Consider the following 22,375-nt stretch of genomic DNA (forward strand, 5'->3'; position numbering starts at 1 on the left):
TATTCTCACTTTCCTAATCCTTAAATAATGATCTCAATGGATCTCTCCTAAAGGATCTTTTATCAAAAACGATCGTCATCTATTGTTCCTCAAACATCTAGGCACAACAGTACAATAATACTTTAGGCACAACACAACAGTACGATAGTACTTTGGTCACATCACAGCAGGTCACAACTTATAATTTTTCATAGCCTTTTTACTAACTAATACTTTCCTAGATAACTAGACACATCAATACAATAGTACTTTGGGTGAGCACAACAGTACGATAGTACTTTGGATGAGCACAGCAGTACGATAGTACTTTGGTCACAACTTATTGTTTAGTACAACCCTTTACTAGCTTATCACAACCCCTCGTTTATTATTTCACACAACCCTTCACTATCCTATCACAACCTCTTATTTATTTGTCTCACACAACCCTTCACTATCCAATCATATTTTAAGTATGATAAAATATATATAGTTTAATCAAATAATAACTATATCATGTTGCACAAATATATTTAACATAGCTAAACAACACACATAGCATTTAAGCAATTAGAATACTTGTATCTATGTGCAAGTTTGAAAGTAATTATGCACTCACTTGTTAAAGTGGATCACTGGTGATTCCGGTAGCGCTCCGCCTAACACATTGGCTTTTCCTTTGATGTGACCTAGGTTTAACTATCACTAAGTCTTTATCTTATATTCTTCATGACTGATGATAGTCTAAATTTCTCAACAATCCCAATGTCTACTGATCTATAGTTGATAAGGGGCAACCAGGTAAGATCATATTGGAGGTAGGTTCAGTTTGGTATACGGAGTATACTGTTTGAAAATCTCATTTTAAACACCTCACTAAATCTAGTCTAGACATTACCCTCATAAGTAGATCGATCAATATTATTACATGGAAGCATTGATAAACCTTATTTATAGATTCATAATAACGACTATGAATATAAATATAAGTTACACTTTATTTTTCAGTAGATTGAGGTGAGTCTCATCCCAGTGTTTGGCGGGTCGAAGGCACCAATGTCGGCCCATGGATTATTGTTATTTATCTATTAACTGTCTGTGTGACGCTTGCATGTGTTGTAATTTTTGTATATATACCGGACGGGGCCTGATGAGTGTGTTGGGTGGGCCCATCGCATGTTACTAACAAATCTGTTCCGGGCAGGGCCCGATGTCGGGTGGGGCCTGATGGTTGTCGGGCAAGGCCCATTGTGTGTATGGTATGAGGTACTTTGGGGAACTCACTAAGCTTTGTGCTTACGATTTTCAGTTTATGTTTCAGGTACTTCCGAATCGAAGGGGAAGAGCTTGGGATGATCGCATTGCACACACCATGACTTTTCTGCTTATTAACTCTGATGTACTTTTGGGATGTGAATTTGATTTATTGTGAACACTTTTTGGTTTTGAAAAACATGTTTGATTGATGGTTTATTTATTATAAAAACAAAAAAAAAATGGGTCTGAGTTTTGGGACGTTGCAAACACTTTAACACATTAGACCATCTGCAATACTCTCCACAACAACGGTCGTGGAAAGGTTCCAGATCAACCACCTTGAGCAACCACGAACCACCCCACCACAACCGAAGTATTCTCCATTGAGAACAAAGAGAAAGAAAGAAGAGAGAGACAGAAAAAAGAATGAGAGAGAAGAAGAAAACAATTAATGTTGTCCTTCGTCCTCCCTTCCACAAATCACCACAACCACGCCCGACAACAAAGGATTGGGCTAGTGTGCACGGACAACGCTCGTGGCCATGTAGACCACGAGCCCCTTAGTTGTCGGTACTCCAAACAACCTTAGCCCCAAATGTGGCATTAGACCCATAGGGTTTTGCGGCAACGCCACAAAACTTTTATTGAATTTAGAGGTGAAAAAAATATTCAAGAGTGACAAGTTAATGATACATGTTAAACATGATTTAATCAATATTCAAGTAATTCGTTTTGATATACAACAATTCCAATCACAAATTTCCCCAACATTTGCCTCAAATGAAACATTCGATTTTTACACCATTTTAGATTGATGATATCCTTTCCGAGGATTGGCCTCGGCAACCATGCTCTGTCAGTTTGAGTTTTTCTCTCAAATATCACTCGGTGTGTGTTTCCAAATTGTAATGGTGTATGTGTGGGAGGGGAATTTGCCACCAATGATCCTAAACTTCTTAACACTGCCAACTTAATGACTTTAATGGACCATTTTATTCTATAATAGTATATTTCCCAATATTTTGTTTTGGTTAAACCCAAAAATACACAATATCTCTTAAAACAAATGTCACTTTTCTATAAAAGTCGATCTATGAAATACTCAGTCGTTTTGTTAATATTACTATAATATCAATCAACCACCAATCACAGTCACTCTTAATCAAACCCTCTATATTTTTAATAGGTCTAGCAATCGTGTCGTGTTTGGGTTAGCGTGTTAGCATGTCAAAATACACCAACTAAAACACGACTCATTTAATTATACAGGTCACGGGTTGGCAGGTTTGGGACATAAATCCATATACGACCCATCAACTCGTTTATTTATACGGGTTCACGGGTTGGCGGGTCGGATTCAGGTTCATGGGTCAGATTCGAATTTGGATTTGGGTTGGTGGGTTCATCGGTCAGATTCGGATTGGTGGGTTCATCGGTCAGATTCGGGTTCGTGAGTCAAATTCCATAACAAAATTGATAATTAAACATGAATAAATTCCATAAATTTAAAAAGATGCGAACATATCATAATTTTAAAAAACTTAAGTCTTAAACATCCAAATGAAAATTTAAAACATTCATGCAAACATGTTCAAACTAGAACATTAATACAAACAAAGATAAATTAAGTCGTTCATAAATGTATCGTCATATGCGTACAAGGCTAAAGGGCAAAAGCTTATTCGATTTTGTCTTTATGAGATTATTTAGAACAAACGTGGTGAAAATGGTTAACAGGTTAAGGGTCACCGTTTAATAACCTTAAGGAAGACAACATATTAGATCATATTTAATAGAATGATACTTAATATAGTTATAAAGTGTAACTTTTTTTATTAAAATCTTAAACGGGTTAGCGGATCAACTCGTATGTTTTTTAGCAAACCCATATATGACCCGTTTAATAAACGGGTTGGCAGATTGATGGGTTGAAAAACTCAACCCAAACTCGTATATCTTTGTGTCGGATCATAGATCGTATCGAGAATTGTCAGACCTAACTTTTAAATCCAATGTGGTGATGGTGGGTATGTTGTATCATGTTTATTAATTCTATATTTTCAACTAAATAAATAATACAAAAGGTTGATATGTAAGTTTTCTTACATAATTTTTATATATGAATTACATACATAGAAAAATAATTTTAAAAAAAGTAACCCAAAGGAGTAGAGTACTTATTTATTAAAAGTTTAAAACAAGTAATAATAAATTATATAATAAAAACTAAAATAAAAATAGGCTAAAATGGTCATTTTTGAGAGATTTAACAGAGGATGCTTGACAATTATAGTGTGAAGGACCAACCGTACAATTTTTGCCAACCATAATGATCATACATGTAAAAATTTCAAAACTTGCACCTAAAGTGCGGAAAAATGCAAGCCACAGGGATCAAAACTGTAATTGAATCATTATTTCCTTATGTAATTTTAGAATTAAAAAACTACAGGTACCAAAAGTGCAATTTCCTAAATTAAAAACTACTGGGACCAAAAAAAATAGTTAGTTAATCTATTGTAAACAACAGGGAGCAGAACTGTAATTAATAAATTTCCTTTTAGAGTTTAGAACTACAGGGACCAAAAGTGTAAATTGTTAAACTAAAAACTAAGGACCAAAAGCATAATTAGGCGATTTTCTGTAAATTAAAAGGATAGTATAATAACAACAGTAACCACAACTCATAATTAACTAACTGAATTATATAAATTCCCATGAGCAACTCCAAACACGTATTCCCAAGCCACAAATACCAGTGTTACAATACAAGATGTGTGTGTGTGTATGTCTAAAATACCCTTTCAGTTAAAGTATGAACAACAAGAGAATTGTGTTTATATTGTATTTGTATGTATATATGTTTACAAAGAAGGAACTCAATGCAATCTCCCTATTAATTCATATATACACAAACAATGTTACAAGATTAATGAATGGATTGATACACTCTCTCTTCCCCACAAAAAAATTGAAGCTTGACACTTACCCTAATGTTAGCATCTGTATCGTTAGCCAGTTTTCTCCCCTACTACCGGTGTATCTTTGACTTTGACTTTGACTTTCTATGAAGCTAGTCAAGGCTGGTGTACTCTAGCAGCATGTGGGGTGATCTGTATATTTTCACTAATGTCCAATACAGCACCTCCTCCACTCCAAGCTCCCCCTCTGCCCTTGCAGCATAAATATCCTCACAAATCGCAATCAATCTGCATCCAACAAAAAGGTTCATTTACCATTACACCAATAAATGTACCATAATATTAATATACCTGTCACAAGAAGGAAGATTCTCATATGGGATTCTCATTCTCAGATCAGAGCACTGAAGCCTTATGAATCTACCAACTGCTAGCACAAATGTAATATACAGACCCCATATACTGAATTTACTCAGTGTCTCTCCAAGAAATCCCTCTGAAATTTAAAACAAAAAAAAATCAAAATATCAGTGTCATTAATTCATCACACAAAACTAACAAATCCGCAAAACGACACTTACGTGGCGTTTCTTCTGAAACAACAATCGCCATGGGACCCATCAAATCCCCACACACACTTGAATTCAACAGACTTATATCAAAAAAAGACCACCATTCAGACTCCCCACGGTTCAAAACAAGCATCCCATCCACACCATTAGCCTGCACAACATCAACATTCACAAAGCTCTAAGCAAATACATTTACAGTTACACCCTTCCACTGTAGTTGAACGTGTCATTATTTAAAAGAAAAGGAAGGGTAGTTTTGTCATTATATACCTCCTGGTCAAAGGGTCTGACGTCCCCAGAACCCGTAACACGAAAATACCTCGGATACGTGTTGTTTACCCTAAAACTGTTGCTAAAACCATCAAGAACCCGTTTAACTTGTGATGGGTCGGGAAGATCCGATTGATCTAAAGTTTGCCCAAACATGACAACTTCTTTATTTTTAGGCCTTTCTCGATTCAATATCCAATTAAACTTCATATCCATGCCCTTAGCAAGCGATTGACTGAATCTTGTCTGAACAACTTCTGGAACAAGCCATAGATCTGTCGCATCTCCTTGACAGCAAATCACTTGAATATCATTCTCATTATATGATTCTAAGTAACCATGAGGGTCAAGATTTTCAGAAGAACTGACATTCGTCCATGGAGTGATTGCACATAGAGTCGTTTGGTATAACATTATCCTTCCGCCCTCTGTTTTTATGTCGAATTGAATGCTCGCATCGTTGATAGGGTTCGCAATGTTTGTCGGGTTCCCGCTGCTATACATCTGTCAAGTAAATAAACTTCAAATTAATCTCAAAATCTTTGAAATAAAATGGGAAAAAAAATTTGATGGATTTCTTACAAGCATAGGAGCCCAGATGACGCATATTAATATGAAGAATAAGCATATCCCGTTGCAGAACTTCGTCACTTTTGTTTGCTTGTCTCCTTGTTTATGACCCGCCCTGTTTAAATCAGTGTCACATTTCACGAGGTACAAGCTTGCATTTATGTCCTCCAACTACACAGGACAGGTAACAAAAGACTATTAGACCAAAAAGGGCGGGAAAATGACGATGAAAAAGGGCGGGAGACAGAGAACAGGATACTATACTAACCTTGAGCCAGTCATACATGGTCAACGTTGTGGTGGTGCATGACCAATCAAGCACACATCTTAACTCGTATAGGAATGGTAGGGCCCGATAGAGTCTGTACCCTAAATAGTTAACCCTGGTTACACTGCTGGTCAAGAACTGTCTGTACAATGTGCTTTTATGTGGGACCCCCGATCGAATTTGCATGGCTTGAAAGGCGAGAGAAATCGCTTTCGTTACAAATATCGCACGAAGGGCAAACCCTGCTGCATTTTGCTGTGATGGCTTTGTGTTCCAGGCGTAGTTTGTGACACAGATGGTGAAAAGAAGGAGGTTACAAATGTAAAATATCACTTTTCCGGTGGCGAATGAACAGAGGTAGATGATTCGATCAAGCACGATCAAGAAGAAGACTGCCATTAAAATGAAAACAAACTCTTTCGGGAACTGGTCTTCGAGTTGATAAACATCGAGTAATTCGCTTTTGTTTTTGATAACGGATTGGTAGAAGATTGCAATCAAGAAGAAAACGACTAAATCTGCACCGAATGTATACGCGTAAAGATCGATTTCTCTTTTTCCTCCACCGATTACTGAAATTATTGGGTATGGAAACCCGACCCGTTTGAAAATATCTTTACTCTGTGCTTCGATTATCTCCTTGGCTACATCTGCTGCGGGAGTCAACGACTTGTACCTTTCGGTCAACGTGCATTCGTCACGTGGTGATGCGTATACGACCTCGAAAACAGCCATGGCAATGTTGGAGTCTTCTGTACTCCTTTCGATGCTTTGAACTTGAAGAACACTGGGACACGGGCAAGTTTCCGGGTTGGGTTCTTTACATCTTGCATCATGAACAATTCTAAGAGCTTGGTTTAGACCCGATTCGATTCTCGCGGGTTGAATCCCGTCTTCCGGACGCAAACAAACATCCATTGATAACTGGATAAAGTAAGGTGGCGATTCCGCTTCTTGTGTTAAAGATTTCCAGTATCGAGTACAGTTTCTGATTATCAATATTGCCAAGTTTTTCGCGGGTAGGACAATCTTTCGAGCCTTCTCTTTCCAATTTGAACTCGAAAGAAACTCGTTTTGGTTTACGATTCCTGTAGTAAGACTGCTGAATTCCGTTGATGAAACCAATCCGCTGTCTTTTGCGGTTATTGAGCTTTGAATCAGCGTGAATAGGTACACCAGAAACAGAGGAAACAAACTGATTACAAAAGATGCGGTTATTTTTTTCGCCGGAAAACCCCATTCCGTCAGAAAAGCCGATTGGATTGTGAAACCGCAGTGTTGGATGATGATCTGATACATGTATTGAATCAAGATGTAGAACTCTGTGTACATCAGCATTACCACCCAGAAAGTGTAACTTGGTCCCGTATTGACACACAGTGCGTACAAAAACAGAGCTGCAAGATACACCATTGAAAGCAGGCTAAAGTTCCAAAGATAGACGAGAAGGAAACAACAATAGCAGACAATATCATTGTTTGATCGCATTTGTGCCCAAATATGTCGAAAGATTTGACCAATTTGGATGCTTGGTGACTCGGAACTCATTCTACTTCTCTCCGATTCCACAGAACCAGATCGATCGAAACCCGTGAAATCTTCGTCTTGGTGTTCGGCCTCATGTATAACCGGAACCGGAACTGGAACATCGGAATCAGAACCGGAACCGGAATCTTGAGGAGGAATGTTGAAGTAGTTTGCTAGATTCGTAACCGCCTGATTCCCGATCGACTGCACCTGCGAAACACTGTCTCCAATCAACTGTACAGCAGAAATCAAAGACCTTTCCTTTTTCCCCTTGTTTTTCTTTTCGATTTCCGGAATATCCTCTTCAGTGATTTCAGAAAGTGATATTTTTCTAGGAGATTGCATCGCCGACAAACTCTCGAAAGGAAACATCGGGTCACCGGAATGTTCGCGGTCAATACTTCTCCGCCTCCTTAACCCTTCCCAGTGCGGCGACCCATCACCACCACCACCCGCCACCGGCACCGGTACCGAAGGTGGTTCGGTACTATGAAGCTGAATCTGTAAATTAAGCATCTCAGATTTCATCTTTTCAACTTGCAAATTCCTCTGTCTTTTCTTTTCTTCAGCTTCACGAATGTACTGCAACTGTGCGGTTTTCCAAGCCGCCTTTTTCTCCTGTTCGCGTACAATCGCACCGATTTGCTCGGCTTCCAAATACCGGAAAACATAATCGAATTCTTCAGAAGCAAACATATACGATTGCAAAGACACCAATATAAAAATTATGATTTCAACCAATGCGGAACGTGACGTGATTTTGAACCCGTAATCATACTTATAAAACCCGATAACTTCATAAATATAATCAACCGTATCGCATTTTCCTTCGTTAAAAGAACCGATAAATGGCGATTGATAAGTCAATGAAAGCACGATCACCAAAAAGTTATATATCCGCAACCATCTAAAGATCTTGTTCTTCTTTTTCAAAATCGTGAGCCTCATTCGAAAGAAAATCAACGCGAACGCAAGATATCCAAGGTGTAAAATATCGTATTCAAGTGTTCCAGTTATTAAAACCAACGCGAGAACAAGATCCAACAAATGGCAATAACAGTATAACCGAAGATAGTCAAGAAAAGTCCACATTGACTTTGTTTCAAACGAGAGGTCCCGCCACACAAATGCATTTTTCCTTTGTGATAACATTTGTCGATAAGTAAACGACCCTGAAAAACTTCCGAACCGATCCGCCCGTAATTTAAAACACGCGAACATGAACACCAGAAAGTAACTGCTCAAGACCCGCGGGTCGTCCACGGTTAACCCGAGCCAGCAGTCAAGACAGTAGCTGAAGTACAAATCGGAGCTCCGCCAGCAGTCGTGGCAGCGTGTGGCGGTTTCCGGGATGGTGTTGCGCCAGGTGGCGAAGTATTCGAGTACAAGTACAGTGGCGAACATAAAGACAAATAATGGCCATGCTTTGCGTATAAACTGGCGACCTAAAAGCACACATGCAGCAAGTGATGCGATGTACAGCATGGACACGATGTTTAAAAGTGCAAAACTTGTAAGAAGCAACACGATCATTGTGATTTCAAGCCCGAAGAGAATAAACATGTTTTCCATCCAGAATTTCAAGTAGACTTTCAATGAAGTTTTTTGCATTTCGAATCTTTCTTTTCTCAATGCGAGAACCCGTTTTTTATTCCATTTATGGCTCTCGTTACTCCCCCAAAGATACCCGAGAAGATTCCGTTTGCTGCTACTTTCCGGAATCCCGGTTTTTTTACCGGAATCATCGACTCCGGGCCATGAATTACTCGTTTTGATCTTGGTTTTTTCTAAATTTCGGGCAGACACATCCGAGACAACGGGCAGCACGTCTTCTTCTGAAAAAAACAACGGGCAGGGTTCTTCCCATTGACCGACACCCGAGAGCCAGCTAGGCATCATTTCGAGCCAATGAAAGACATTGTATTGAAGCGTACAAGCTGCAACCACTAAAACTTTAGCCCGCAATCCGGCTTCCACCCCCCAAAACCCGGGTTCGTACACTTTCAACCCAAGAAAAACAGATACATCATAATATTTTTGACCCGGGAACATCTGGATCCGTTTGCCCAACATTTGAAACAAATACTCGATTGTAACAAGAAACCCCGTGTATGCCAGAAACGATTTCGATGGGACCCGCGAAGCTTTAGGTAAAAGTGAACAGAGCACAATACCAAGAAGATACACGAACCCAAACGCGCTTATTGGTGATAAAGCAGCATAAAACATCGCGACAAATAAAATCTTTTGACTATGCCAAATCAAAAGCCTTCTGATAAACCCAATTATACCAAACTGAATTCGATTCGGATCTTCAACTGTTCGAAACCTGCTTTGTCTTCTCTCATAGCTATAAAGTTGCATAACAATGGTGATTGCTAATGGCTCTGAGACATTTTTCAACAATGAAGCTTGAGGATTGTATCCAAGGATTGTGTAGAGATCGATGTTTTCGGATACCCAGATCTCGAAAGATGGAAAGATGCTTAAACTGTAGATGAGAATGAACATGGTGATGGCGTATGCTTTTAATGGGAACCATAATCGGCGTTTTGTTTTCTGAACAAGTTGTCGACCCGTAATCCAGAAGAGAAGAAGGAAAATGAACCCGAATGATACAAAATTTGGGCTTGCCATGTAGACTGTGACGAGTATTGTTATGAACGCAATGTATGTGCCAAATGACCTGTATAAAGATAGAAATTTCTGCCCGATTGCACTTAGATATGAAGCCACTTTTCTCTCTGAAAGAAAATTTAAAAAAAAAAAAAAACAGGTGAATATTCACTATTAGTAAATCTTGATACGGTGTAAGGGAGTGTTTGGATGCGTGTTTTGAAACTGATCAGTTTGAATTGAACATGCATCCAAACACCCATTAAGACATGATAAAATTTAATGTATGACAAAAGTAAAGACCTTGAGATGGTGTATCATCGTTGATTCTTGTTCCCGATGCATAAACAGACAACAAAACCGATTTATTCAAACCAGCTTTCAAGATACTGAACCCAACAGGAGGATATGGTGTATGCTGTACAATTGCTGAGAATGAAAACAGCATTTTATACCCGTGTTTATCAATGGCACAAAAGCACGCAAGCAAAGCTATTTCAAGAAAATCCCATGAGCTACCATGTTCACGAAGACCTGTGGCAAATTTGGTCAGATATTTAAAAAAAGAAAAATGCAACATTATAAAAAAAGATAGTCTAAAAGAATCATTAGACATACCTAATTGAGATAAAACTTCCATAGTTATTGAGCCACTTTTCTCCAATGCTTGAGAGACGAGAGTTATTTGAAGAGAATACAACAAAGCAAAATGAAGCTCGCATAAAAGAAGCAAGACATGGCGTACTTTGTTGCTGATGTTGTGGCTCAAAAGATAAAGGAAAAAGAATATCACTGGATCATAAATTAGGGTTTTATATTAGAGACCTTGTTGTGAAATTGGATTAATAAAAAGATTAAAATCGAAATTAAAACGTACTGTATATAGCATGGATAAAACCAGGTTTCATTGCAATGAGAAATATGAGCACCAGCATAATAGCACGAGAGCATTTTCGTAGTCCCCAAGCAATTGTAGCCACAATCAGCACTTTTGTTTCTTCTTTAACTGCAAGAAATAGCAACTTGTGTTCATTCATTTGTTTTAACTGCAATAAAAAGAAGTTATTCTTGGAAAAATAGGTATTTTGCAAGATCCATTGGCGAAATCAAGTAGATTTAGCCAAACATAATCACCTACTGACCTTCATGATTTGCATCTCCATTTGACGCCTCATGGTCCTCATCAGAAATGTAAAGAAAAACAGAATTGTTGACAAGATTCCCAAGGGCAACCAAAACCCCAAGACAAAACTGAGCAAGAATAAAGAACCCTGGAATCGGATAATGCCACAATCCCACCATTTCCCAAATCTCCATATCCTATTTGACCAAATTTAAAGTCAAAAACATAAATAAATAAAAAGAAACAAAATGAATAATAAATATTGTTTACCTTTCCAAGTTCAAAGTTGAGGTATGCAAATGCAACATTGAAGATATATGTGCTAACAGCCCATAAGAGAATGAAGATGAGAAGCAGCCCATTTAATCGGTGCAATTGGAATAATGATGGGAAAGCAAATATAATGTAACCCACATATACAAGTAACCCAAACGCACATACACTTGCAAAATAGAAGCTCCATAAAGAAAGTGCAAACAAGGACACCTGTCAATTTCATCACTGAAAATTTAACAAATAAGCCCAAACAAATATAACTGCTTTCAACCTAACACATAAGTGTAGTTCAAGGGTATTCACCGGAACTCCATATGTGAAGAAGTTGATACTGAATGTCCTAAAAACAGCACCTCTCACTAAAAGATTTGTGTGTCTTACACCAGATCTGCAAATAACATCACATTTAATTACACAGAGTAAACTACATTTTTTGGAACAGGGGTCAACATTGCTAAAATCAGCTATACTCAGGGACCAAAAATGTGATTTACATTTACTTCTAATTAAATATCTCTTTTGCAAAAAAAGGGCCTTAATAATTACCTTGATTCACGAACAAAAAAAGAGTCCTTTAAGGGCAGAAGATGCTCAGTTATGTTGCCTTCACTTGTGGACATGATGGAATCCATTTCTTCCAAATCATGTTTGACAAAAGATAACTGTAAATCACCAAAAGTGAATGAAAAATTAACTATGAGTTTTAGAAATAACAGAAGTAAAAGGTTACATAATAATAAGAAAAGACACACGATACCATGAAGCAATATATGATTAGTGAAGCAGCAGAACAAAACTGTGTCCACTCAGAGGTTGTAGAGATTTTGTAGAGGCCTATGAAATCAGCTATTGTAGCAATGAAGTTTGGGAAGTCTAGGGGAAGTTGATAGATGTATAGCAACAAAATATTTAACCCCGCATAAAACCAGAGATATCTCCACCACCTTCATCATCATGTAAACAAACTGTCAACAACTAGGAATGTTAATGTAACATGTAAAATTACCAAACTATCCTTAAGATTACCTAAAGAGGCCATGAAAGTTGCTTGTTAAGGACCAATCCACAAGGCCCACACAGCTACAAACAAAAAAGGGCAAAGAAATCCAAGAAGAATTGCTGATTCCAACAACCAGTTGAACAGCAGGCAACAGCAAGCAGAAAGCAACCTTCAAATGTGAACCTTCCATTTCCATATCATCAAAGCTTCATAAGTTGTTGAAGTTTTCAAGTAAACAGGCAAAAAGCAAGATATTTTGTACTTCAAAAAATCTACCCAAGTTTGTATTTGGATGGCATTGCTATAATTGGAAAGATATTTCAAAGTACAATGTTGTAATGGAAAGTAATAAGCAAAGAAATGAAAGTATTTCTTGTATTTAACCCTATTCTAAAACTGAAGAGCTAAATCAAGTTGTTACTAACCTAATCGGTCAAAAGCTGATGATGAACTCCCGAAAAAAGAAGTGGTGTGTATAAACAAACCTAATCTGCTTTCATGGAGTTCAATAAAAGCAGTGAATGCAACTAATAGTTGAACAATCAAAAGATAAATCACTATGGGTGATCTCCATGTTGTAACTCTGAAAAAACAAAAAAACATACCTCATGAGTCTGCATAATATAATAATCACAATAAATGACTGAAAATTGGATTCAAAATCTCACATCATAAATCCTATGAGCTTTGCCCACCAAGGTTCTTCTGCATTGCAGCCTCCACACTCAATGGCCCATGTGATTAGAAATGTTGTTTGTGAAAGGATTACAAGAAATGAGAAGAGTATGATAATCCATAGTAGTGTTCTCCCTCTGGATTGAAATCCTACAAAACATAATGATTATGATTTGCAAAATACACAAGGAAAGAGATATTTGTTAGGTTAAAAGTTTAATCGAGAATATAGAAGACTAGTTGAAATTCTTTACCTCGTTTAGGAGGAGTGAAGAGAATAAGTAGAGCCGCTAGCAAATTTCCAAGAGAGATCAAACTCCAATTGAGTAAAGCGGCTGCAAGAGGATAAAGAATGAAAATGTATAAGACAATAAATTACAAAATAATTAGGAACGTTGCTCCTGCTCTAAAAAAGATCATCAAATAGCAACTGCTAAATAGAAGACCTCCATTGCAGTTCACAATTGAACATTTAGGAAGGTTTACTGAATCGTTTTCAACTTCAAAATTGACAAGAACTACTTCCTTTGGATAAAAAAAGCAAACTTCAAAGCTACATTAAACTATCTGAAGTACCAAAATTTACAGATATTTTGGGGTTAAAAACAAAATATATGTTAGAAATTATCTAGGTTTGAAGCTCTAAATCATAAGTGGGATGAAAGAAGATACCTGTTAAGAGCAGTACAGGCAAAACAAACCCACCAAGAAATCTCCCCATAATTCGCGCTGGTAGATTCAAAAGAGGATCGGTTCATACCACGTTCAGGTCAATCAAATCACCCGGACTTCAAACTTAATCTGGTTTTCAGATGAAATTACAGAAAACCCAATCAGGTTAGCTTCGTAAGCTGAAATTTTCATCGACAAACTAAACTCACAGAGAAGAAGGCTTTGTTTTGGGTATTTGATTGGGTTTTCCTGAAGTAACGGGTGAGAAACTGAAAGTCAAGATACTATCGGATCTTGAATTCAACTGTGGGGTAATTATTTATTGGTGGGTGTACAGAGTTGAGGGATAGAGTTAAGTTGATCTGTGGAGATTTGAAGAGGGAAAGCGGATATGTAGCAATCTATTGAGAATAGGGTTCAAGATTTGAACGCATGTATTCGTTAGATTGCTGCACTTGGTTTGTTGGGTGTTGTAGCCTTGTAGGACCAAAGTCCTGGCTTGTTTGATATTTGAAGGAAAAGGTTTTTGTTTGGAAGATATTTTCTTGTGGTTTTCTTTTGAAATATAAACATCTCATTTTTATTAGAATATTATATTTTTAATTTTTTTTAGTACGGGTATTTTCTAAAATATATTAAACTGTAGTATTATGTTTCCATTTTTTTTAATTAAATTTTTTTGTTTTTAAAAAATTTGGTAGATATCTCAAAAGATGTTATTGTAATTTGTATTAAACAATTGATAAAATATTATCTCTTTAGAAAAGATTTTATAAATAAGAATTATAAGCTATAAATTTATTTTTAACGTTTTTGTAGTCGACAAAAGCCATACTCTTTCGTACAAATTTCAAACACCTTCTGTTTTTTCAAAAGAATTTATTTTACTTCTACTTTGCTAGAAATGAGAATATAATGTTCAATGCAAAAACCACATTTATCGTTGTAAAGCAAAAAACTACAACTCTTTTTTCTATTAAAAAAGTATAAAAAACAAAACCAAAAACTGAAATAATAGCAAATAAGAGTTTGACTTGCAACGCAAGTTGAAGATAAAGGGTGTGTTTGGCACGTAGCGTTTGAGAGCTTCTAACTTCTAGCGTTTGACAAAATACTTAATTTTGAACAGAAAGTCTCGTTTGGCACTACAAGCCTCTAGCGTTTAGTTTAAACAAAACGCTCCAAATCTAAATGTTACTTCATGTAGCGTTTAACAAAACGCTACAAGCTACAAACCACCCGCTAACCGCTACAAGTTACCCGCTACCAACTAGTTTTGCCGAACACACCCAAAAGTGAGTTGCATATAAAACAATGCTGTGGAAATACATTCTTTCTAATCTTACAAGTCCATATAAAATGTAAAAAATCTAGAGTGGAAAAAACTATTTTTATTGTATTTTCCACATAAAGAGGTAATGTTATATATAATAAATAATATCACTTGTTTAATAACAAATCATAGTATCCTATTATTATTTGTTTTCTTTATTTATTGTTCTTTATGATTTATTTATTTTTTAATGCATTTGATTTTGCCATATACCTAATTATAATATTGCATTTTTAACTTTTGTTTCTTATTAAATATTTTACATTAAAAGATCTATCAAGCAGGAAGACTCGTCTCTTTGTGATGCCGCAAACAACCCCATTAATTCCGACAACATTGAGTTTTTGGATGACAAGACCAAGTATTTAAGTACCTAATTGCAGAGAAAAAAAACATTAAACTTCATTCACATGAAACATAAATTCTTGACTCATATTGTTGGTACCAACTATTTTTTTTTTTAAATACCATGAGGGTATCATGGGGCATTTTCATATCTAGAGTACCACGAAGGTATCATGGAACATTTCGTTTCTTTGTCTACTTTATTCAGAAGGAAATTTGTGGACCATGTGTTTGTTCACACATATGACATCGAACATAAAAATGCAAAATCCTTATGACAATGGCAACAGGTTCAAAATCCCATATATCTGAATTTTGGATACTGTATTTTGATATTTTGATTCATATTCATATTCGAAATCTCAAATACTCAAAAAATTTGATATAGATACCAAAATTTCAACTTACATATTATTATCTTTTAAACAATCTCATTAAATAGTTATTCTTTATTTATTTAATATCGCATGTAAGATCATATAACAAATGTCAATTTATTTAATAGTTGAATACAAAAAATAAAAAAATAATAAGTAATAAAAAAAAAATAAATAAAAAAATAAAAAAAGAACCGTTGTGAATGAACTCCCTTATATTTCTTCAATTGTTTCATCCAAAAAATTGCAGACTTGTATAACAAATACATAAAAATATTTTATATGGATTTTCGATAATTTAAATATCTTTTTTTGGAAATCACTATCCAAATTCATATAAAAAAATCATGTATCTAAATTTTGAGTAATTTCGATTCTAATTATTGAGTTTAGATAGACTTTGAGAAGCCTACAAGCAGAGATATGTGGCTCACTAAAGATTGGTTACATCACTGATGAACATGTTCGTAGTCATTAATCTATTCGGTATTCTCAAGAGTTTGATTTGATTGTGTTGTTTTACAAAACGATAAACTAACAAACAAGTTAGATATAAATTTTAACTTAACTATTTTTTAAATTTCATTCTACGAAATATTGGTGTTTTCCATTTGAAAAATGTGGTTTACGTTTAACCACATATAAACATGGTTGTTTTTTATTTGAATTTAATGAAATAAGTTATGAAGATGTTATCTAAAAAAAATTTATAACTTTTTCATCCGACATTCATTTTCGTCTGTCTTTTTATCGTTACGCTACTATTAACGAGATCTTCGATTCTTGTTTAGGTTGTGTCAGCTAAAAACCGTTCGGCTTAATATTCGAACTATGGGTTGTACATTGCTAAGCCGAAACTTCGAAAAATCATAACTTCCTCATACGAAGTTAGATTTAAGCGTTTTTTTATGGACGCTCTCGGCTTAACTTATTTTACGACTTTCGTTTAGATCGCTAAGGCTAAAAGTCGTTCTATCATAGATTCACTATTTACGCTTCCCGGTGTCGTGCTGGTTCCGTCGCGAAACTTCGACATGTCATAACTCCTTCGTTATAACTTGGATTTCGGCGTTCTTTATATGTAAGGAACCCTTGTAATATATACTATCACCTAGTTAAGATTATTCCTTTTAAATAATCTTCCATCAAAAACTCATTTTTGATGTTCATTGTCTCTAAATTAACTAGCATGAATCTGCGGGCGTTACAGGTCCACTGGAATGAAACAGATTTGGCAAAGAAAGAAAGCAAATTGGAGAGGGAGAGAGAGAGGTTTCGGTGTTCGAAGGCAGCAACGATGGTCGAGACTCTTGGTGGTTCATCGATGATGCAAGCCACTCCACAATAAACATTTTACTTAGGCAAAGGGAGACTCCATCTTTTGCTAAGCCAATAATAGCATTCGTCTTCATCTGTGATGCAAGTCACTCCACAATACGACTACTAGGCTCAGGGGTGGTGTTCATCGATGGAAAACCTTATCCATATCAACTTCTACGTGTGAAGACCCTTACATACTCCATAGCTTTAAATCCTTTTTTATGTATCATTTTTTTGCAAAATGTATTATTTATTGTATCATTTCAATGTCTACTTTTATATTATTTTTAATATTATTGTTTTATATTTTTATTTGTTGAAATTGGCCTTTTAACTTTTTGGTTTAAATGTTAGGTTAATTATATAAAAGATTTTATACTTTTTTGATTTTTTTTTTTGTTTAAAATAAAAAATATATTAAAAAACATCTGTATTTTTCTATTTTTTTCAGTTGACTCTTTTAATAGATTTACCAGTAATCTTCAAGTTTACACAAAAAATAATAGGAAAAGCTCTCAACTTTTTTTTTCCAAAAAACCCTTACATTTAACAAACTTTTTCGTTTGTAAGATTTGTTTTCGTTTTGACAAACTATTCTCCGTTTTCTTATTGTTTTTTGTTTAGTGTTACTGATGGTTTTCAATACTAAAATCCAAAGGAAACATTTGTTTTTAAAAAAAAAAATAATAATAAGGTTGTAATGTCCAATTCTTGCTAGAAAAATGAATATCGAAATCTATTTACATGATGACCAGAGATATTATCAAGTAAAGAATTGTGTAGATCTCTTTAATATCTTAGATTGTTTTTAGCATCAAACAAAAAAATTGTTTTCGTGCTCCAACTAATGTTTTGGAATATAATTTAAGCTTTCATGTTTTCACCATTAGAAATATTTTATATGTTAAAAATAGTTTGATCCATAATAATCACATTATATTTTTATGTCTAATTTTTATATGTAGTTATGGGATAGTTAACAAGCTCTTTTAGTATTGCATTATTATTTAATTTAAATTACCAGACACAAAAAAATAGTTACCAACTAAATGACATGATAAATACATAAAGTACGATGATCAATATTTTTCTTCTCAATGTCTAAAGGGCTTTTTTTAAACCACTTTTGGTTGCATCGTGCAGAACATGTTCATCGCTTGGTCTTTCACATCTGTTTGTTTTTTAAAAAAACTTTTGACTTAAAAACTGTTGCGTGGGTTCACACCCTCGACCGGCGTCGGAATCGCCAGGTTGTGCGACGTTATGATGACGGTACACATTTATTGAATACATTAAACAATACACAATTGGTATAACATAACCATTATTTTTATTTATTTTATAAGGGTTCTAGGTCTGCTAATACCCACTCCTTGATCCTCACCTCACAATGGGAAACAATTTGAAACAGGGCGTTTGTTAGGTACATTTCATGCATCCATTTTATAGTTTTACTCCATAAAAGTGCATTGCATATAGGCTTAAACTCATGCATTTTGCATGTTTTTTGGGATTTTTTCTAAGGCTATTTCATTCACACACTTTTGTGATATTTCAGGGACTTTTGGAGGCAATATCTTGCTTGATGAGATAAATAAGAGATGTAGATGAAGTTTCGAGACTCGCAGAGCAACGAGGAGAAAGATATCAAAGAAATGAAGATTTTGGCTTTTCAGAGATTTAAACGGTCGTGTAAATGGAAGCCTTGTGTTTACACGGATTGTGTAAACGAAGACTCTCGAGCATTGTACTTTGAAGGCCTGACCAATTTACGTTGTGTAGTTTTGTATTTACACGGGCCGTGTAAATGATAGTGTTAGTTTACAAGGGTCGTTTAAACATTGTCGTGAGTTAAAAGCAGTTTTCTTTCTTTCTTAAAAAGGGCAACCGGTTCCATTAGAAGTTAAGTCGATTTTAGGAGTTCTTAGGGCGATTTTCTGGAGGATTTGGAAGACAATTAATACTTGGAAACACTTGGATCTCGTTTGGATTTCAATTTGTAAGACTTTAATTTCAATTTCTAGGTTTGTGCTTTGTTCTAGTCATGTGTGGCTAGAAACCTAGTTTCTCCAACTTTATGTCTTGACTTCTTTATTTTGATTTCAATCATGTGACTTGATGTTTGCTTTCAGTTTTAATCTAGTGAATTTGATTTTGTTCAATCAAATGTTTGATTCTTATTGGCCATTTGAATTAGGGTTAGGTTATTCAAGTTATCTAATTGCAAAATCCGTAATTGTTTTGTAAATTGGACTAGGTAACAAGTACTAAATTGATTTTTATTGAATGAATTTAGTGTAAATCTTATTCACACGTTCTTACGCTCGCGAGCTTATGAGGAGTATTGAGTGTTGTTGGGAACATTCACATAAATATCATTGAAACCTTTTAATTTCTATCTAAGAGCTTGTTTAGACTTAAATTAAAAGGTTAGGTTATTTTCAAAGAGCTTGTTTTGAATTTGACAATGTGGTGAATGGAAATTGCTAGAGCTTGTTAGCATTTGTAAATACCAACTTAGATAGAATTAAACAAATATCATTTCATACTTGGAATCATATTGCTAATTAGTCTTGCATGGAGTTGGAGTATTTGCAAATCTTGAATTTACTTTATTTAATCAATTGCTTACTCATTACTTCAGTCCTTTATTTGAATCATTGCATATAAACCCCCCTCTTTTATGATCCTATTTGTACCTTACGCAAAAAGGGTATAAGCACTTGTCTCGTGTCTCTATGGATCGACCATACTTACCTTGTATTACATTTTTAGTGCAAAGTAGTAGTGTTTTTGGAGTCATTTATACCCCTTTATTTTTTGGGTTTGACACACCTAACAGCGTTACACACGGAACTCCCGGAAAGAAAGAGCGCGAGCTCTAATGATAGCCATAATCTCCGCACGGAACGCGCCCAAGTGTTCATCCAAGATCTCTGAAATGCTGCGAGAAATCTCTGATGAGATGAACTCCTATATTTGCTCGCTAATCGGCTTAGCACCTGCACCTGAGCCGAAACCCGAACCAGAACCAAAACCACCACCCTGAGTGCTCATCTCCAAACTGAAATTCAACATGCCAAATATCAAAACATTCCCAAGAATCCTCCTCCCATAAGCTTCTTAGATTCTCCAAGACTTTCATTGATTCGAGTATGGATCTTATGCTTTCAGTAGTATGGGCCTAATACTACCTTCCACACATAGCCATACTTTCCTCAGCAATTATCCCAAATCCTCTAAGTCACTTCCTCAAACCAATGCACCAAAATAAAACATATCCTAGGCTATCCTAGGTTCCCGATCTCACCCAACCCTCAGCTACTGAAGGACTCCCACTAATGTCAACTAGCTCCCTCATGAATATAGTCACATGCAAAAAAGATCAAGTAATCCTTTGAGTAAAAGACACAACCCTAGAACAGTTAGACTCAAATAAGAGCTGCACAATAGGGTCAAATCCATCACTCTAAGATTATTTAACTTGTGCCACATGTGAATTAACATATTTACTTAGTAGTCGATCCACATCACTAAGAGTCCCACAAAGCACAAAGCAAACAACATTCAAGAAACGGAAAATCTAACCACATACACTAATTAAGCCATTCTATCCACTTATCAGAAATTCATACTAGCATGCAATTCTAAAGCTCATATAATCAGACATATAAAGGCATCTCTCTTATTATATATTACCGGCCAGATCCTTAGCCCTAATCCCGGATGCAATTCACATAATCATAGCCTATATCATAATAAACATGTATTGGTATTCTGGGAACCACTTACTTCAGATCGGCCGATTGCACGCATCACACCCCATTCTTGATTAGAAATTTCTTTTTATTTAAATGTTTATTTTATAAAATTTTCACCAAACCCTCAGTTTGAGTCCAGCAACACCCGAGAGTATACCTGAATCCCTTAAACCAATACTCTGATACCAACTTGTAACATCCTGAAAACCAATGGTAAAAATTTCATTTTCATTATAATCAAAACACAAATGTAACTTCATCCAATCATGTAAAAGCATTTCAAAATAAAAAATTTATCAGAGTTCATCCCTAAAATCATATATTGCGAAAATCACGGGTGTGTGCGCTGCGATCAAGCCGGGCCCTTCCCTTTCGATCCAGAAGTACCTGAAACCATAAACCACAAACTCTAAGCACGAAGCTTAGTGAGTTCCCCAAATACCACATACCAAACATATCAAACGACCCATACATATCATACATATCCAATCCGTCAATAAAAGTGTTATGTGCCAACCATAGTCTTGTCATTATGCCACGAGCCGCCTTGTGGTCTTCCTTGCTAGGACGGAGGCCAAAACCCTGGGCCTTAGAGACAAGTGCTAGCAGCCACATCCGGGTCTTCCATGCAAGCATCACAAAGACAACTAGCATACAATCTACAACTGCTTGACCAATAATTGCTAGAGTTCAGACTCTGGTCTTGCATACAGTTTGCCAGGAGCTGCCTCATAATCTTTCATACATAATGCCAAGGGCTAACCCTCGGGTCTTCAAGAATACATAAACCAAATGGGTCGACATTAGTTCCTTCGACCCATAAAACAGTGAGGAGACTCACCTCGAATGCAGAAGCTCACTGAAGGAAATCCCTAACTACTGCTCTAACGGCTTCCTGAGCTATCAATACCAAATTAACACCCGATTAGCAATTGGGTTCCAAACTATGATATATAAACCATACTTGGGGTGAAATAACTATTTTACCCCTGACCCAACATGAATCAAAACTGAGACCCAAGCCCAAAACCAAAAGGCCCAAAACTACAAAATCCATAATCCCACTAATGGCCTAATTTTCCAAATTGAGCCCAACCCATATGGGCCTTATCCTAAAGCCTAATAACTCCTTATCCAATAATAAATCTCATATGGCCCCAAAAGGCCCAAAAGGCCCAAAAGACATCACGAGTCCCAAGCCTATTGGGCCCACAAGGCCCAATAAAGAAAGCTAAAAACATAGTCCAAGAAGGAGTCCAATACCAATGACAACTCCACAGTCCAAGAAGTCTAACTCTCAAAGCCCAAGACCCAGATCCAAGGCCCAAAGTCCAAAGATGTCAAATGAGCCCAAAATGGAATTGGGCCATTTACTCTAGGCGTACCCCTGAAATCCTCAGTACGTGGGCCGTATACGCGGTTACCCTGGGCGTAACCTCGATCCTTCCCAAAAATCAACCTGTGACTTAATCCCTTAAGCACTTAGCCCCAAAACCTCATAGAACCTTCATAA

At 36.1% G+C, this 22,375-nt stretch overlaps 1 protein-coding gene across 1 annotated transcript; it reads right to left on the reverse strand.

The window, feature by feature from the left end:
* Positions 1 to 4,052: 4,052 nt before the first annotated feature.
* Positions 4,053 to 14,204, reverse strand: LOC145067643 (piezo-type mechanosensitive ion channel homolog). Its single transcript, XM_079014734.1, has 19 exons — positions 13,727 to 14,204; positions 13,309 to 13,389; positions 13,048 to 13,204; positions 12,805 to 12,962; positions 12,406 to 12,562; positions 12,137 to 12,323; positions 11,926 to 12,041; positions 11,683 to 11,767; positions 11,374 to 11,589; positions 11,123 to 11,300; positions 10,858 to 10,986; positions 10,599 to 10,772; positions 10,284 to 10,514; positions 5,838 to 10,108; positions 5,582 to 5,740; positions 5,000 to 5,503; positions 4,739 to 4,880; positions 4,509 to 4,653; positions 4,053 to 4,445 (listed from the first exon to the last, which is right to left on the reverse strand). The coding sequence occupies exons 1-19, from the start codon at positions 13,773 to 13,775 to the stop codon at positions 4,310 to 4,312; spliced, it is 7,275 nt and encodes a 2,424-aa protein (XP_078870860.1). The 5' UTR covers positions 13,776 to 14,204; the 3' UTR covers positions 4,053 to 4,309.
* Positions 14,205 to 22,375: the final 8,171 nt, after the last annotated feature.

The sequence above is a fragment of the Lactuca serriola genome, chromosome 8 (assembly GCF_051521515.1).
Source record: "Lactuca serriola cultivar US96UC23 chromosome 8, Lser_US96UC23_V15, whole genome shotgun sequence".
Classification (NCBI taxonomy): domain Eukaryota; kingdom Viridiplantae; phylum Streptophyta; class Magnoliopsida; order Asterales; family Asteraceae; genus Lactuca; species Lactuca serriola.

What these genes read in the sequence shown, in the direction of transcription:
- LOC145067643 (XM_079014734.1), bottom strand. Translation starts at nt 13,775, where the DNA reads ATGGGGAGATTTCTTGGTGGGTTTGTTTTGCCTGTACTGCTCTTAACA. An exon ending in AACTTTCATGGCCTCTTTAG is followed by an intron (nt 12,324 to 12,405) that starts GTAATCTTAAGG and finishes ATGATGATGAAG; the next exon opens with GTGGTGGAGATATCTCTGGT. An exon ending in TCAACTTTGAACTTGGAAAG is followed by an intron (nt 11,301 to 11,373) that starts GTAAACAATATT and finishes TTGGTCAAATAG; the next exon opens with GATATGGAGATTTGGGAAAT.